Source organism: Microcebus murinus, chromosome X (assembly GCF_040939455.1).
Source record: "Microcebus murinus isolate Inina chromosome X, M.murinus_Inina_mat1.0, whole genome shotgun sequence".
NCBI lineage: Eukaryota > Metazoa > Chordata > Mammalia > Primates > Cheirogaleidae > Microcebus > Microcebus murinus.
Window position 1 is genome coordinate 9,784,816 of NC_134136.1, and position 19,064 is coordinate 9,803,879.

General features: G+C 37.5%; 1 protein-coding gene across 1 annotated transcript; it reads left to right on the plus strand.

Moving 5' to 3' along the window:
- The first annotated feature begins 211 nt into the window (after positions 1-211).
- On the plus strand, positions 212-2,522 carry LPAR4 (lysophosphatidic acid receptor 4). The gene has a single exon (XM_075999329.1). It carries the CDS (start codon positions 292-294, stop codon positions 1,402-1,404), a length of 1,113 nt encoding a protein of 370 aa, XP_075855444.1. The 5' UTR covers positions 212-291; the 3' UTR covers positions 1,405-2,522.
- The last annotated feature ends 16,542 nt before the right edge of the window (positions 2,523-19,064 follow it).

Genomic DNA, 19,064 nt, shown 5'->3' on the forward strand with positions numbered 1-19,064 from the left:
TTGCACTTATTGTATTGAGTGTGAACTCTCCCACTCCTGCAACATATTCTGATAGTAATTTTAATGTATAGTGGGTGCACAAAAAGTACTTTTCAAGTCAAATTGAATGTGCATGTTATCTTCCAATCTGGGTGGACAGAATATCTTTTATTCTACAGAAAACACAGCTAAAAGGCAGATTTGATGATTCATTCCATCTTGTCTCTCATAGGAGGAAAACATTTACGACCAGTCCCTAGTCTCAGAGTGGTGAACCCCTGCAGCCAGCAGGCCTCCTGAAAAAACAAATCCATGGGTGATAGAAGATTCATTGACTTCCAATTCCAAGATTTAAATCCAAGCCTTAGACCCAGGTTGGGCAATGCTACTGCCAATAATACTTGCATTGTTGATGATTCCTTCAAGTATAATCTAAATGGTGCTGTCTACAGTGTTGTATTCATCCTGGGTCTGATAACCAACAGTGCCTCTCTGTTTGTCTTCTGCTTCCGCATGAAAATGAGAAGTGAGACTGCTATTTTTATTACCAATCTGGCTCTTTCTGATTTGCTGTTTGTCTGTACCCTACCTTTCAAGATATTTTACAACTTCAACCGCCATTGGCCTTTTGGTGACACCCTGTGCAAGATCTCTGGTACTGCATTCCTCACCAATATCTATGGGAGCATGCTCTTCCTCACTTGTATTAGTGTGGATCGTTTCCTGGCCATTGTCTATCCCTTCCGATCTCGTACCATTAGGACTAGGAGGAATTCTGCCATTGTATGTGCTGGAGTCTGGATCCTAGTCCTCAGTGGTGGCATTTCAGCCTCTTTGTTCTCCACCACTAATGTCAACAATGCAACAACCACCTGCTTTGAGGGCTTCTCCAAACGTGTCTGGAAGACTTATCTATCCAAGATCACCATATTTATTGAAATTGTTGGGTTCATCATTCCTTTGATATTGAACGTCTCTTGCTCTTCTGTGGTGCTGAGAACCCTTCGGAAGCCTGCTACTCTGTCTCAAATTGGGACCAATAAGAAAAAAGTGCTGAAGATGATCACAGTGCATATGGCAGTATTTGTGGTATGCTTTGTACCCTACAACTCTGTCCTCTTCTTATATGCCCTGGTGCGCTCCCAAGCCATTACTAATTGCTTGTTGGAAAGATTTGCAAAGATCATGTATCCAGTCACCTTGTGCCTTGCAACTCTAAACTGTTGCTTTGACCCTTTCATATATTACTTCACCCTTGAGTCCTTTCAGAAGTCCTTCTACATCAATACTCATATCAGGATGGAGTCCCTGTTTAAGACTGAGATACCTCTGACCACAAAGCCTTCCCTTCCGGCTATTCAAGAGGAAGTTAGTGATCAAACAACAAATAATGGTGGTGAATTAATGCTAGAATCCACCTTCTAGGTACGAGAATTGTCTTCAGGTCCAGATATGGTTTCTGCTATGATTTTTCCTATGCTATAAATAAAAGATTTGAAGCTAATGATACTGAGAATATATTAATGTTCCAAATACGGTCAGATACATTTGTTTGAACAATTATTGTAGATATGCTGTTTTGTTCAGTAATTATAGGTCAAGTCTAATTACCACGACCAAAATGGATCGCCAAACTCTTTTGCTGGGTTGGAATTTCATTGTATCACATTGTATAATATAAGTCAGTGATCAGTGGCTTTGACTTAGTGATTTGGAGATTACTTTAAAACTTTTAAAGAGGTATTTCCATTCCAATGATAAATTCGGTAATTGGGCTGAGCCTATAAGTATAGAACAAATTCAGGGATTTTTTTTTTTTAATTGTGTTACTACTGATGTATGCTAGTCTTTTTTGTTTTCTTTTTTGATCCATCATTGAGTTAATTTTAGCACAAGAACATATTTTAACCTAACATTATTAGTAAGAAATGTATGGAATTTAAAAGAGTTGAAAATATTTGTTATGTGAATTTTGAAAACAGAAAAGAAAATGTGTTTGTGTGAATATGGATGGGAAGAAACAGAAAATTAACAGGATTTACACATTTACAATCACCAGCACTGTCAGTTTTTAAAACTTTCTTTTTTTACACTACATTAAGATTTTCATGTGAAACTTCAAAGCTAGAAAACTGCTAAATATGTGCCTGGCAGGTGTGAAATTGAGAATCACATAAAATAACAAAATAAATGTCAGTGAAAAAAACCTAAGCAACATCAACATTTTTTTCCTTAAAACTTTCAATTGTCTTTCTTTTGAAAGACTGAGTTCTATAAAATATTTATTCCCCATGTGAAATTTTGGAGCACAATGAAGCCAGAAAACTGCTGCATTTGTGCCCAGGTCAGGAGCAAATTGAAAAAAACAAAACAAAATGAATTAACTAACTAAATAAAACAAAATAATAACAAAAATAGAAAAAGAAAATAAAAGAACTTTCTGAAAACTTATATTAATCATTTTTTTAGGGGGGTGAGTAGAGATCTGTTACTTTAAAATATTTATTCTTTCATGTCAAATTTTGGAGCACATTGTAGCCAGGGAGCTACATTATGTTAGATTTGTGCCCAAGTTGAAAGCAAATTGAAATTTTATATATATATATATATATATATATATATGTATATAAATATACATATATATATACCAAAATAAAACAAAAAACTGTAAAACACTCTCAAAAGCACAAAAACCAAAAAACAATCCTCCCAAATAATACCTAACATTTGCATTATTACCTGTTTTGAGGATCTGTAAATTTAAAAAATACTATGTCATTTGTATGAAATTTTGGAGCACAATGAAGTTACAAAGCTGCTAAATTTGTTCCTAGGTTAGGAACAAATTATTAAAAGAAACCCCACAAAAAATAACCCCCTACAATAAATAAAACGAACACACTAAAAATTCAGAACTTGCATTTTTTGAGCAGCTAGTCAGCTGCTAAACTGGCGCCCAGTTCAAGAGCAATTAAAAACAATATCTTAAATCTACAAAAGAAGAGAAAACTTTTTTTTAATCACTCAGCAAAAATACAAAAAGTTCTTAAAACTCTCACTATTTTTTAAATGAAGGAAGTATAAATTTATAAATTAAGACTTGTGAATAAAACTGCTGAGCACAATGTAGTGTCAAAAATGTTACATTTGTGCTCAGGTTAGAAGCAATGAAAATAAAAACCCTTACATATACACATACACAAAAAATAACCCTCCCCCAAATTAAAAAAATAAACCCCTGAAAAACAACAAAAATATTCTTAAAATGTGCATTAATCAAATTTAAAAATATTTGTATGCTACGGCAATTTAAAAGTGCTAAGAATTTTTAAGTAAAACTTCCAGGAACAATGCATCCTGTAAGCTGCTGAACTTGTGCCAGGGAGTGGTTAAAGACTAAAAATCATAAAACAGTAACCAAAAAGCAAAAATTCTAAAACAATGAGTAAATTCTTAAAACGAATTAACTTTTGTTTTTCTTTCTGGTAATATGTAGATTTAAAAAGACTATGACTTTTAAATAAAAATCTGTGATCATAATGTATTAATAACTTTAAAAACTGCTGAATCTGTGTCTGGGTTAGATATCAATTGAAAAACATTCTAAAACAATGGAACAATAGTAAAAATGAATTCTTAAAACTAGCATTACTTTTTCCTAATGATCTAAAGTCCTAAAAATAATCATGAATTATATTGTCTTGTGAAGAAAGGTTATAGAAGGAATACATAAGGCATTAGGTTCAGTTAGATGAAATTAGGTTAAAATAGGTAAAGTTCAGTTGTTTTAATTAGGTTAAAATAGGTAAAGTTCAGTTGTTAAGTTGTAAGATCAAATTAGTTATCAAAGTATGAATAATCTTTTTGTTTCTTTCAGTATTCTTTCTTTTCTGTTTCTTGTAATTATAAACTATGTGTGGACTTTTGTTTGTGCCCTTGGCTCTTAAAATTAGGAAATTTTAGGATTATGACACCAAACCATTTAATGGGATATGTTAACCAAGTTGACATAAAATATAACTGTAAATCGGTTTCCTGTTGTGTAATTTCCATGTTTAGTTTTGTTTAATATTCCATATTTTACTTTTTAGTTAATTTCTATTTTATAGTTAATATAACTTGATAATATTAATAAACACTTCTCATATGAGCAATGTAACCAACACAATGTACAACTAAATGTAAAATTGACTTTATTTTACATTTAAAAGGAAAAGCAATCCTTCAGCTGTAATTGCCACTTGGATTTGAAATGTTTATTAAATATAATAAAATATACTTGGATTATCTAGCAGTTATACTTTGGTCAATTATTTATTCAACCTTCTTTATGGGCACCTGAAGGCATCTCTCCTTTATCTTTCCTCCCTCCTTTAAAAAAGGACTTATTAGAATATATTTACTCTCAAATCACTTCCATTAATTCATTTTTGAGGCTATCTAAAGACTAATACAGAATTGGCAAATGGCAAATCCCTGGGTGACTTTTCAGGGATCAATATAAAGGATTAACTATCTCCTTACCTGATTGTTCCAACTTGGCTTTGACTTAGCTAGCCAAGCTGACTTTTGATTCTGATTTCTAGGATTTGCTGAAATATTCTAAGACAATGACTGGGAAACCTGAGGAAAGTTGGGGCAAACACACCAAATGACAACAATAAGATGAGAGTAGAGCTAGGTGGTTGACAGATCGATAATTAGAATAGATGGTGGTCAGGGTGGCAACACAGACAATCCTGATCATCATGTTCATGTATGATGGGAAGCAGTGTCAGCATCTCAAGCACCACATTGTACATTGGTTCCCCATGAGATAACAACAAACACTGCCTTTTCTGACATCATGACCAACATGTTAGCTCTAGGCTACATTTAAAATGAGAGGAACTTTGCTATAAATGATCTCTTAGGCCAGGTTCTCAGAAACAATGGGGACAGAGGTCATTTGTTTCACATCCCTAACTGCGCTCTTCCACTATCTGTCTCCATTCCCAAGCCCCTGTATCTTCTGTTTGGTATGATTTCCCAAACTTCACACTCTCTACCTGTTTCCCCTGTGGCCAGTGTGCTTTCCCACATCTCTCCCCACTCTCTCAAGAAATATTGCTTCTTCCTGGACCAAGGCAATGCATAAACCTCTGTCAAGACCTTGACACGTTGAACAGATTCACACTACAGTGTGAATGATTGATCCTTCTCCATCCTCATCCCCACCTCTCTGACTGCTTTTGATCCTTCCCTTGGTGTTTGCATCTTAAAAAAGGAGTCTGGTTAATTCAAATGACTTTCTGAAGCAGGGTCAGTAAACAGTAAATCATCTCTTGAGCCTCAGCCTCCCTTGCCCCATGGTAGGGCCTCTGTTCTACAACTTCTTTGTCCTCCTCCTTTGAGATCACCTTGTGTACCACTGAGTCCAAAACATGTGCCACCTTTCTCTAGACAACTTTTTTTCCCCAAAAACTGCCTGCAGTGGCTGGTAACCCGTGTTTTCATTTCTTATAGGCTTTAATTTTTTCCCTCAAATGTCTCCTGATCCTGGTGGAATTTGTGATATGGTTTATAAGATTTGAAGCAGACTGTTTCAACAAAAAGTCAAAGCACATGCCACTGAGTCAAAATCTTCCCCATATTCAGATTTTGGAAGAGCTATGTACTGCCCACTGCTTTGCTTCTTGCACTTTCTGAGTCCTGGGAATGAAGCTCTTCTCTCCTAAACGTCCAGAGAGGTAGTAAGTCCAGGAGCTCAGAGAAGTGGGTCCAGTGTGAGGCCTAAAACGTGACAGTGAGGGAAGTGAAGCAGGCTTTCAGGTTATAGTACCTTGTGTGACCCTAGCAGCCAGCTTTCCTTCCTGCTTATCATGGAGTGGCTCCAATCTTATAGATTAAAAGCTAATCACAAAGAGCCCTCACACTTAACATTGCTAATCCAGGGTAAACTGTCTGGTTCCAACTAGGCTTTGACTTAGCTAGCTAAGCTAACTTTTGATTCTGATTTCTAGGATTTGCTGAAATATTCTAAGACAACGACTGGGAAATTTGAGGAAAGTTGGGGCAAACAGACCAAATGACAACAATAAGATGAGAGTAGAGCTAGGTGGTTGACAGATCACTGAAGTTATTGCCTTCCTCACTCAAGTTGGTGGCAGCAAGGCCAAAAACTATGAGTCATCTTCCTCAGTTGAGATCCTGGGACTTCTGGCCTAGACTCAGTTCAAGACAACCTGAGGTTCCTGAGAAACAGGTTGGCTAGAGGAATTACTCGTGATCTAAAATTCATTCATATACCATGTGCCAGACACTCTTCTAGGCACTGAGGATGAAGTGGTGACAATAACAAAAATCCTTGCCATTTTAAAGCTTATGTTCTGGAGTCACAGCAAGCAAAGCCAACAACAAATAAGTTTTTGTTTTGTTTTGTTTTGTTTTAATTTTTATGTTTTTTTTTTTTATTTCGGCATATTATGGGGGTACAGATTTTAAGGTTTCAAGAAATGCCCATTTCCCCCCCGCCCCCCAAAAGTCTGAGTCTCCATCCTGACCATCCCCTAGATGGTGCACATCTCACTCATTATGTATGTATATACCCGCCCCCCTCCCCCCTCCCACCTGCCCAATACCCTATTACTGTAGTACCTATGTGTCCACTTAGGTGCTGCTCAGTTAATACCAGTGTGCTGGAGAATATATCTGGTGCTTGTTTTTCCATTCTTGGGATACTTCACTTAGTAGTATGGGTTCCAGCTCTAACCAGGAAAATATAAGATGTGCTATATCACCATTGTTTCTTAGAGCTGAATAGTACTCCATGGTATACATATACCACATTTTATTAATCCATTCTTGGATTGATGGACACTTGGGCTGTTTCCACAGCCTTGCAATTATGAATTGTGCTGCTATAAACATTCGAGTGCAGGTGTCTTTTTTGTAGAGTGTCACTGGATCATTTGGGTAGATGCCCAGCAATGGGATTGCTGGATCAAATGGTAGATTCACTTGTATCGCTTTAAGGTATCTCCATATTGCTTTCCACAGAGGTTGAACTAGTTTGCAGTCCCACCAGCAGTGTAGGAGTGTTCCTCTCTCTCCGCAACCACGCCAGCATTTATTGTTTGGAGATTTTTTGATAAAGGCCATTCTCACTGGGGTTAAGTGATATCTCATTGTGGTTTTGATTTGTATTTCCCTGATGATTAAAGATGTTGAGCATTTCTTCATATGTTTGTTGGCCATTCTTCTGTCTTCTTTAGAAAAATTTCTGTTCAAGTCCTTTGCCCACTTTTTAATGGGGTTATTTGATTTTTTCTTCCTAATTTTCGTGAGTTCTAAGTATATTCTAGTTATCAGTCCCTTATCGGATGCATAGGATGCAAACATTTTCTCCCATTCTATAGGTTGTCTGTTTACTTTCATGACTATTTCTTTGGCTGTGCAGAAGCTTTGTAGTTTGATCATGTCCCAATTATTTATTTTTGTTGCTGCTGTGATTGCCTTTGGGGACTTCTTAATAAACTCTTTGCCCAGGCCAATGTCTAGGGGAGTGTTTCCAACTTTTTCCTCTAGAGTTCTAATAGTTTCATACCTTAGGTTTAAGTCTATTATCCAGCGTGAGTTGGTTTTTGTGAGAGGTCAAAAGTGTGGGTCCTGTTTTAGCCTTCTACAAGTGGCTATCCAGTTTTCCCAGTACCATTTATTGAAGAGGGATTCTTTTCCCCAGCGTATGTTTTTGTCTGCTTTGTCAAAGATTAGATGACTATAGGAGGATGGTTTTATATCAGGATTCTCACATCTGTTCCACTGGTCAATAATCCTGTTATTGTGCCAATACCATATTGTTTTAATTACTACAGCTTTGTAGTATAGTTTGATATCTGGCATATTAATGCCTCCCATTTTGTTTTTGTTGCCTAGAATTGCTCTTGATATTCGGGGTCTTCTTTGGTTCCACACGAAGCGTAAAATTATTTTTTCTATATCTGTGAAGAATGCTGATGGGATTTTAATAGGTATTGCATTGAATCTGTAGATCAGTTTGGGTAGTATAGACATTTTGATGATACTGAGTCTGCCGATCCACGAGCATGGTATGGATTTACATCTGTTTACATCCTCTGCTATTTCCTTCCTCAGTGTTTCATAGTTCTCCCTGTAGAGGTCTTTTACGTCCTTGGTTAAGTATATTCCTAGGTACTTTAATTTCTTTGTTGCTATTGTGAAGGGAATTGAGTCTTTGATTTGGTTCTCAATGAGATTGTTGTTGGCGTATATGAATGCCTCTGATTTCTGTGTATTGATTTTGTATCCTGAGACTTTACTAAATTCATTGATCAGTTCCAGGAGCTTCTTGGTTGAATCCTTGGGGTTTTCTAGATACAATATCATATCATCAGCAAACAGTGAAAGTTTGATCTCTTCTGCCCCTATTTGGATACCTTTGATTCCATTTTCCTGTCTGATTGCTGTAGCCAAGACTTCCAGCACTATGTTGAACAGAAGTGGAGATAGTGGGCAGCCTTGTCTGGTTCCAGTTCTAAGTGGGAATGATTTCAATCTTTCCCCATTCAGTATGATGTTGGCTATGGGTCTGTCATAAATGGCTTGTATCATTTTTAGGTATGTCCCTTCTATGCCTATTTTCTTAAGTGTTCGTATCATGAAAGGGTGTTGAATTTTGTCAAAAGCTTTTTCTGCATCTATTGAAAGAATCATGTGGTCTTTGTTTTTGCTTCTGTTGATGTGGTGAATTGCATTTATAGATTTACGTATGTTGAACCATCCCTGCATCCCTGGGATGAAGCCCACTTGGTCGTGGTGGATTATTTTTTTGATAAGTGTCTGGATTCGGTTGGCTAAGATTTTGTTGAAAATTTTTGCATCTATATTCATTAGGGATATTGGTCTGTAGTTTTCTTTTTTTGTGGCATCCTTTCCTGGTTTTGGTATCAGAGTAATATTCGCTTCATAAAAGGTGTCGGGGAGGTTTCCGTCCTTCTCGATATTGTGGAATAGTTTCTGCAAGATAGGTACAAGTTCTTCTTTGTAAGTATGATAAAATTCAGGTGTGAAGCCATCTGGACCGGGACTTTTCTTTTTAGGGAGATTTTTAATTGCTGTTTCTATTTCAGCTGTTGAGATTGGTCTGTTCAGGGAATCTATTTCTTCCTGGTTGAGCCTAGGGAGGCTGTGTGTTTCTAGAAATTTGTCCATTTCCTCCACATTTTCTAGTTTGAGTGCATAGAGATTTTTGTAGTATTCATAAATTGTATCTTGTATCTCTTTGGGATCAGTTGTGATATCTCCTTTTTTATTCCTGATGGAGCTTATTAGAGATTTCTCTTTTCTGCTTTTCGTTAGCTTAGCCAATGGTGTGTCAATTTTGTTTATTTTTTCAAAGAACCAACTTTTTGTTTTATTAATCTCCTGAATAGCTTCCCTGTTTTCAATTTCATTTAGTTCTGATTTGATCTTGTTGATTTCACTTCTTCTGCTGGGTTTGGGGTTGGTCTGTTCTTCTTTTTCCAGCTCTTTGAGTCGTTTCATTAGATTGTCTATTTGTGATCTTCTTGTCTTTTGGTTATAGGCATTTATGGAGACAAACTTTCCCCTCAGAACTGCTTTAGCTGTGTCCCAGAGGAGTTGATAACTTGTCTCTCCATTGTCGTTTTCTTCATAGAAGTTTTTTATTTCCATCTTAATTTCTTCATTTACAAAGTAGTCATTTAGTAAGAGGTTGTTTAATTTCCACGTTTTTGTGTAGAAAGGTGAGTTTCTGTTAGGGTTGATTTCTAGTTTTATTCCACTGTCATCTGAGAAGGTACATGGTATGATTTCTATTTTTTTAAATTTCTTGAGATTTTCTTTGTGTCCTAGGATATGGTCAATCTTAGAGAATGTCTCGTGAGCTGATGAGAAGAACGTATATTCAGTGGATTTTGGGTAGAATGTTCTGTAGATGTCTGTCAGACCCAATTGTTCTAGAGTTTTGTTTAAGTCCATTATTTCTTTATTAATTTTCTGTTTGGAGGATCTGTCTCGTGCCGTCAGTGGGGTATTAAAATCTCAGGCGATTATGGAGTTGCTATTAATCCATTTGCTTAGCTCCAGTAAGGTTTGCTTTATGAATCTGGGTGCACCTAAGTTGGGTGCATATATATTTAAAATTGTTATCTCTTCTTGTTGGACTGTGCCCTTCACCATTATATAATGACCCTCTTTGTCTTTTACTACATTTCTTGGTTTAAAAACTAAATCGTCTGAAATGAGAACTGCCACACCAGCCTTCTTTTGGCTTCTATTTGCTTGGAATATTGATCTCCACCCTTTTATTTTTAGTCTATATGCATCCTTGCAGGTTATATGTGTTTCCGGAAGACAGCATATACTTGGCCTGTATTTTCTTATCCATTCAGCCAGCCTATGTCTCATGAGTGGAGAGTTTAAGCCATTCACATTTATTGAGAGAACTGATAGGTAAGGTAGATTACTGTTCGTTCTGTTGGGTTGGATGTTGTTGCTATGATTTCTGTCTTGAGCCATTGTAATATCTGGCCTTTAATATCTTTGGGTTTTGGTTGTTTTTATATTCGTGGGTTATTATCATGATGTTCCATGTGTAACGCTGTTTTAAGTACTTCTTGTAGGGCTGGTCTTGTCTTGGTGAATTCTCTGAGCCTTTGCTTGTCTGAGAATGTTTTTATTTCTCCTTCATATACGAAGCTTAGTTTTGCAGGGAATTATATTCTAGGCTGGGCATTGTTTTGTTTCAAAAGAGTGAGAATGGGGCCCCAGTCTCTCCTTGCTTGTAAAGTCTCATTAGAGAAGTCTGATGTTATTTGAATTGGCTTTCCCTTGTATGTTACTTGCTTCTTTTGTCTTACAGCTCTTAGAAGGGCCTCTTTAGTTGATACTTTGGTCAGTCTGATGACTGCATGTTGTGACGTCTTCCTGTTTGCGTTGAATCTCCCAGGGGTCCTCTGAGCTTCTTGAAGTTGTATATCAAGATTTTGAGCAAAGCCTGGGAAATTTTCCTCTATTGTATCTTCAAACAGCTTGTCCAACCCTTGAGTGTTGTCTTCTTCCCCTTCTTGTAACCCTATGACCCTCACATTAGGTTTCTTCACATAATCCCACAGCTCTTGTAGGCTTTGCTCTTTTCTCTTGTTTCTCTGCTCTATTTCTGTGACTGATTTATTTAATTGGAGGATGTTATCTTCAAGCTCTGAGATTCTTTCTTCTATTTGATCTACCCTGTTCTTGAGACTTTCCACTGTATTTTGTAGTTCCTTGAATTGATTCTTCATTTCCAGGAGTTCAGTTACATTTTTCTTCATTGTGTCTATTTCTTTTCCCATATCCTGGAGACTTTTTGTGGTTTCTTTGTGTTGGTTATTGAGTTGTTGTTGCAGCTCGGTGAGTGTTCTTATGATCCACATACGAAATTCCTCTTCTGTCATATTGGTTGCCTGATTTTGGTTGGTGTCCGTTTCTAGGGGGCTGGTGCTCCTCTTTGGGGGTGTGTTTTCCGTTTGATTCTTCATATTTCCTGAGTTCTTTCACTGATTTCTTCCCATGTCGATCAGTTGTTGTTTCTTTCCTTAGGTTATTGTTTGGGTATTCACACACCTTGTTTAGTTTCTGAGGCGTTAGGTGGCGTCCTTGCCACTGGTCTCCGGGCTGCTCTGGTGGTCTCAGCCTCCAGTTCTCCTCCACAGCCTCCTCCCGTGGAGTCTCCCAGGGTCTCAGGTACCCCTCCTTCCGGCCCTTGTCCGCTGTATGCTCATCTTCTTGCTTCTCTCCTCTAATTTCTGCTAAAATCTGTCTTTTTTGCAGAGACACTCTGTCTGGCGGTGTTATTCTTCTGCCATCTTCAACAAATAAGTTTAAAAGTAATGCAACAGATAATAAGAATTATAGAGAGAACTAGAGCAAAGTAAAGGGGAACATGTACACAAAAACAAATCTCATGCTCCACAGTAGGAATGAATTAAACTTTAAAGGTTGTAAGCATTGACAAGAGAAGGATGCACCTCTCAATAAATAACTAAGATGAATACCAGTGCAAAATGTATTCATGCATGAAACTTATTAATGCATGTAAGGAAGTGCAAGAAAGTTCTGATTTTTACATATCACATTTCTAACATTTGTTTTTAAATGGGTTATGAAGCCCTGAACTGCTATTATCCAAAAGTTGTGCTTAGTCTGTCCACTGTTGGGTGTTTATGCTCTGGTTCAAGCCACAGGCACTCCAAAAGACTAATGAAGACCTAGGGCTATGTTGATCTTGTCATGGCCTCAGCCTCCCTTTTCCTCAGCTTTCTCTCTTCTGCAGCAGGTCATTCTCTTGTTCTCGGCAAGAAGCTCTCTCTCCCCCTCGCTTCCTGTCTTCCTTCCTCCCCACGTTTCCTTTTAGCAAAACATGCTCCCCGAGAAAGATTTGAGTGCAAACTCTGTGCTGTAATAAAGAGTTTTGGGCTAGAAGCCCAAATCTGGTTTTTGTACTCAGTTCTCCTATTCACTGTGTGAACTTGGGAGAATCCCTTCCTCCCTTTGTGCCTGAGATCCTCTATTAGTAAAATGAGCCAGTTGTTATTATATTACAATATTATAATATAATATGACTATAATATAATATAAGATGACTCAGTCATCTCTGAGGTCCCTGATAATTGTAAGGCTGGAACTCCAAACTCATTCAAGCCAAGTCAGAATTAACAGTACTCATTAATAATGGTGAAATGAATGAGGATGTTTGCTAAGTGCCAGACACTGTCCAAACACCTCATTTACTTCACAACAATCCCGAGGGAAGGCTTATAATTAACTCTTATCTAAAGATGAGATGAGAAAACTGAGGCTCAACAAGCTGAAGGAACTTAAAATATTCATGGAGCTAATAAGGGGCAGGGTCTGATTTGATCTCAATTCTGTATTCTTAACCAGTACTGCTATATCCATCCAGAACTATGAGTCTTAAGAACAATGAACACACTTTCAATGGTTGAATTCTAGTCATTAAGGAGAAGAAGAGAAAAACTTTAGGGGATAATGGATCTTTCCAAGTTTCTTTGAAAATATTCCATAGAATTGCTGCCTAATTCCACTTATACATGAGGCCAGAAAAGGTTTGAATAATAACAAAAGATAATAATGATATTAATACATTTTTAAATGCTCAATATGAGTCCATAGTATTTTGTGTTCTACTTCCTGACACATATTAAGCATTTGAAAAAGCATTTATTAATTTTGTATTGTTATTGATGACAAAACTGAGGCTTAGGAAGTCTAAGTAACCTGCCTAAGAATACACCATCATAAGCGGCAGAACCAACAGTTGGACACAGGCTGTTTGGTTATAAGCCCTCATCAGCCATAGAGAGAGTTTTCCTAATATATAATAACAACAAGTAACATATATTGAATGCTTACTATGTGTTAGGCACTGTGCTTTACATACATTAGCTCTTTTAATCTTTACAACAACCTTACGATGTAGGTACTGTTATTATCTCCACTTTAGAAGTGAAGGATATGAGACACAGAGTGAAAGAATTTGCCCATGGGGCGGGGGTAGACCCATATCTGAAGGATGTGGCGAGCATTGTAGGGGGAAGTGCATACCTCTAACCCTTTTTAGGGAGAAGCAAAGATATACATTGTAACCAAAATGTCTCAAAACAAACAAACAAACAAAACACCTGTTATCGGGAGATGGGCAGGTGGAAGGGGGGAGGAGGGGAAGGGTATGTACTTACACGGTGGGTGCATTGCACACCACCTGGTGGTTGGACACACTTGAAGCTCTGGCATGGTGGGGTGGGGGAAGGGTGGCAGGGGCAATATATATAACCCTAACAATATTTGTACCCCCATAATAATAAAAAAATAAAGTTTGCAAATAAACCTCTGTAGAATAATAAAAAAATCAAATAGTAATATAAAAAAGACAAAGTGCCTTTTTAGATCAATGAATAAAAAAAAAAAAGAATTTGCCCGAAGTATCATTGCTAGTAAGTGGGTCTTATTATGAAATCTAACACATAACTAAGGTAAGGGCCCCATGATCTGGCCCTTACCTATTGCCCAACATCATCTCTTACTACTCTTTCCTTCACACTAGTCTTCTTTCTGCTCCTTTATTAAGGGAAGCTCATTCTAGTCTTAGGACCTTTGCCTTTGCTGTTCCCTCTGCTTAGAGTATTTTTTCCCATCAGGTTTTCATGTAGCTGGCTCCTTCTCATCATTCAGATTCAAATGCCACCTCTTCAGAGAGGCCTTCTTTGACCATCCAATCTGCAGAGGGCACCCAATTACTCTTATCATATTACCTGATTTTAATTTTCTTTATGGTACTCTCTGATATTCTTCTTTTTTATTTATTTGTTCAGGGCTGTCTACATAACCACCTATAAAAAGTAAGTTCCATGCTCCATGAGGGCAGCAACCACATGTTTCTTTTTCAGTACAGTGTCTAGTATTTAGTAGACACTCAAGTAATGTTTGCTCAGTGAATCAAGGTGGCAGATCTTGGATGGGAAACGAGGTCTGTATGGCTTTAGGGCTCTAGCTCTATACTCTACTGCCTCTCAATTTGTACCTTGAGTCTTCTCTTTCCCCTAAAGTGCAACATCTTTTCCAATTGCTTTATGTTGACTTTTGCTAGAACCTGAACGTTCAAGAGCAAAATGTTTACATTTTAGAATATAAGAGGCATAGTATTTACCTAATTTCCTAAACAGTCTACTTTCCTCACCCTATCTTTTTTTGCTTTGGGTTTTTGTGTGTGTGTGCAGAATATAGGGGTTCCCAAATATCCAAATGTTCAAGGAAGAGAAAGAAGACAAATCTTGAGCATATTTAAAACTCTTAAGCTGTATTCAGGTCCCAAGTAAATAACTCTACTTTTCCTTTTGCAGTTTCTCCTCATTTAATTTGTGCTCTCTGGCACTTCCTGGCCCTTCTGAGTTTTATATTAGACTGGAGTCTTCAGACCATATGGCATGTCACATAGCACATAAAGTCTAACCACAAAGAAATATCTTTTTACTGGTAATTCTGAAAAATCTCCATTTCTTTCAGCACACATTCCCCTGGTTGATTTGCAGTCTATTTCTTTACTAGAAACCACTGTCTAGCCATTGAGAGAACATATTTTTACTAAAAAGAAAAAAAAAGTAAAAGTGAGCAAGAAGGGAGGGAAAAGTGCTATGTGATTGGATGGCATCCAGGGGGTACATACATAGCTTTAACTGTAATAGAGTATAATGGTAGCCTTTTTCTAGGAGGATCTGGGGCCAATGCTCACAGTTTTTTGTTTGTAATTTTACTGGAAGAAGTCTGTGCTGGCTTCTCAAATAAAATGTACTGCTATCATCATCTGCCAAGATGCTAACTGAAAAGATCCATTATTTGTGATATTTAATACCTTATAAATTATATGGAGATTGTGTTGACCAACGTGGACATCTGGGATGATGGTCAGAGATTTTTTCCTAGGTCAGGTAGACTGAGTGAGTGCCTGTTTGTTCATCAATGACCAATTATACATTCATAGAGAAAAGGTTTCTTCTCAGCTGCTGGTCAGCTAACCTCAGAGGAACTGGGGTGGCTGGGTTTGGAGGAGGAGATGCAAATGAGTAGTGGCTAGCTGGAATGTATATGGGAAATGTATAGTTGCCTGTTTCCTAACAAAGGTGAATTGTGAGTTGGCCAGGGCTTGAAGGACAGACAAATCCCCCCTTGGTTAACCAGAGCTGGATGTATTTTGGGAGCTTTTTCTCACCTTACATATTGGCTGTCTCTGCAGACTGGTGAAGGTGCTTGGCTTTGGCACACTAACCAGGAGTTACCTAATTGCTCACCAACGTCCCCCAACTTTCTCTCAGACTCATCTCAAGAATTGAAAGATGAAAATTGCAAAACCAACAGTGGTATCTGATTGGTCATGATGACTTCTTATTCTGGTGCTTAATTTACCAGTATGGTCCCTGCTAAAACATTTGCAGTTATGTTTCTGTTCACAGATTTGGTTTGTTCTAGGGCATTTTTGGCTTCCTGTTTAAGCCTTAATATAGGGAGTGTCTGACACACCTCCCTCTAAAGCAGGGCATGCCTGGGGATTAGCTGTTCTCACAAGCTGAGATGGATTTCAATGAGCTGTTCACTCTGTCTTGCCTGGCCCCCTGTGACAAATGGCATGCCTTTGCTAGGCAGCAAGCTGGGACTGAGGCTATAGAATTAAAAAAAAGGCAAATGAATAAACTCTTTTACTAACTTGAAAAATAGGGCATGACAATTAAGGCTAATAAAATGGCCATCTTTATTGAATTAACAGACAGTGAGTTAAAAAGCAATGAAATGAATACTTTTTATAAAGTCACATAGTTCAAAGGTATCGAAACTGTTGTAATGAATGTAATTGTCTTTAGCTAATTTTTAAAAACTTAAACTGGCATTTTAACTATCAACTTCTATGTTTTTTAAGCCCCAACTCAAACACTGTACTCAAGCAGTTCTGGCTGCCAATTATTTTTCTGCACATAAAGCTTACTGAGTGTGTGTGTGTGTGTGTGTGTGTGTGTGTGTGTGTATGTGTGTTTAGTATGTGCACATATTCATAGACTTACACATCATATGTTGTAGATACATGCATGTCTATGTGTGGGCATGTATATTGTATGTCTTTCTTAAAACTCATGCTTTGTGAGTAGGTTTGAAAAGGGCCATTGTTAATAGGAGTACAACTTCTGCCACCAGATGAGCACAAACGTTAGGTATTAAAAGTTCCTTTTTTGTGACAGAAAAGTGTGAGGGTAGATTTATTATAATGGGGAAATTTATTTTTCATAGATTTCTAGAGAAACTGAAGTATTATGTGAAATATTATATGAGCTGTCAAAGTTGGAAGTTCAATAATTGAATGGAATACTTCCCAACATAACTCCCAACCATATCTATTTTAAAAAATTGTAGATATTTATCATTTATCTAATATTTATATTTATCATTTAAGCCCAAGTCCAAATGTCCTTTCCTCTAGTTAAATCTTCCTTATTATCCTCAGTCAGAACTAGTTCTCTACTCTTGGCTACCATAACACCTTCTATATAATTCCATTTTCCTCTCTGTCATCTCATATTATAATTTGTCTTCTTTGATATATGCTTCTCCTGTATAACATAATTTAGCTCCGTGGCACCACTTACCCGGCAAATAGTGGGTGCATGATAAATGCTTGTTGTATGAAATAATGAGTGGGAAAGTGTTACATTGTGTGGTTTGTACTTCAAAGAAATCTGGGTACAGTGGCCATAATTTCTGAATCAACAATCAGATCCTAAGGCCTATCAAATGACTTTTATACTGCTTCTGAATGTGAATGACAGAGGTAGGAGACATATTTTGAAAGATAAAGTATTGTAATTGCCAGGACTTTTCAGTGATTTATGGGGACATAGGATAAAGTACTTGAAGTTGGATCTGTCCTGAGAGAAACACATATGTATGATTGCCATAGCTATAAGATCTCAAGGAAAAGGAGTGATCTGATAGATGTGAGTAATCCACTGTAGTAGGGGGAGGGCTGGAGGTCCTGTTCCCCGAAAGATGAATAATGCTCTGGGGTTATTGTAGACATGGACTATGGAACACAGAAGTAAATGGAGTGAACTTGGATAAGTTGGGATTGACTCTTTGGAATATTTTTACACATAAAGAACAAAATAGGCCGGGCGCTGTGGCTCACGCCTGTAATCCTAGCTCTTGGGAGGCCGAGGCGGGCGGATTGCTCAAGGTCAGGAGTTCAAAACCAGCCTGAGCAAGAGTGAGACCCCGTCTCTACTATAAATAGAAAGAAATCAATTGGCCAACTGATATATATATAAAAAATTAGCCGGGCATGGTGGCACATGCCTGTAGTCCCAGCTACCAGGGAGGCTGAGGCAGAAGGATCGCTCGAGCCCAGGAGTTTGAGGTTGCTGTGAGCTAGGCTGACGCCACGGCACTCACTCTAGCCTGGGCAACAAAGCGAGACTCTGTCTCAAAAAAAAAAAAAAAAAAAAAAAAAAAAAAGAACAAAATACATTATTTTTAGCACATATGGACTACTAGTGCCTTTTACAAGGGCCCAATCTATTTTTACCAATCAGTCCAACTGTCATAGGCTTTAGAGGATGAGAAAGGAAGCGGGGTTAATATTTATTGAGTGCCTATTATGTGTCCAGCACTGTACTGGTACTTTACTGTACATTATGTCACTTAATCCTACCTTACAACTACTCTGTGGTACAGGTATAGTCATATTTTTAAAGATGACCAAACCAAGGTTAGAGAGGTATGAAGTTAGAATTCCATCCCAGCTTGAATGTCTCCAAGAATGGTAGAGGTAGACTTCAAAGCTGGTTTTATATTACTTTAAAGTTCATAATCTATCCACTGCACTTTGGTGGCTGCTAAACAAATTGAATTCATACAAGTCTGTATATTCAAAGAGAAATAAGCTAGCATATATTAAAGTCATTGATAGAAATTATCATATACCTTACCACATTTACCACACTTCCTTAAAACAACATTGAAAAGTAGATATTATTTTTCTAATTTTATAGCTAGAGAAACTGAGGTTCCTTAGGTTAAAAAAAATAAGAAAAGTTAAATAACTTGCTTAAGTCACATAGTTAGTGCATAATATTAATAGCTTGAACACTTGACACAGGCACTCACTCACTGTGTCTTCTTCCAAAGCCCAGGCATTCTTGGGTATATTTTGAGCCCACATTTGTCTTTTTTCCTGCTCCTACTCTAAAGGGGGCCATGGTTGCCTCCTTTATGATGGACTCCCTGCTTTTTATCCCAAGATTCAGACAGTTCTCAGCAGTGCCCAGGAGCAAGACTTTTTGCTTCTTGAGATCCTATAGCTATGACATTAAGACTGTAAGTGACATATTTTCACTATGTATCTACTGTCATTCAGATTGCAAGACCCATGAAATATGAACTTGCCCTTCCTCTGACCTTGGAGCTGGCACAGAAGCAGCTCTCAGAAGGAACAGAGCACTCCTAGGCTCCTGCAGCTTGAGATT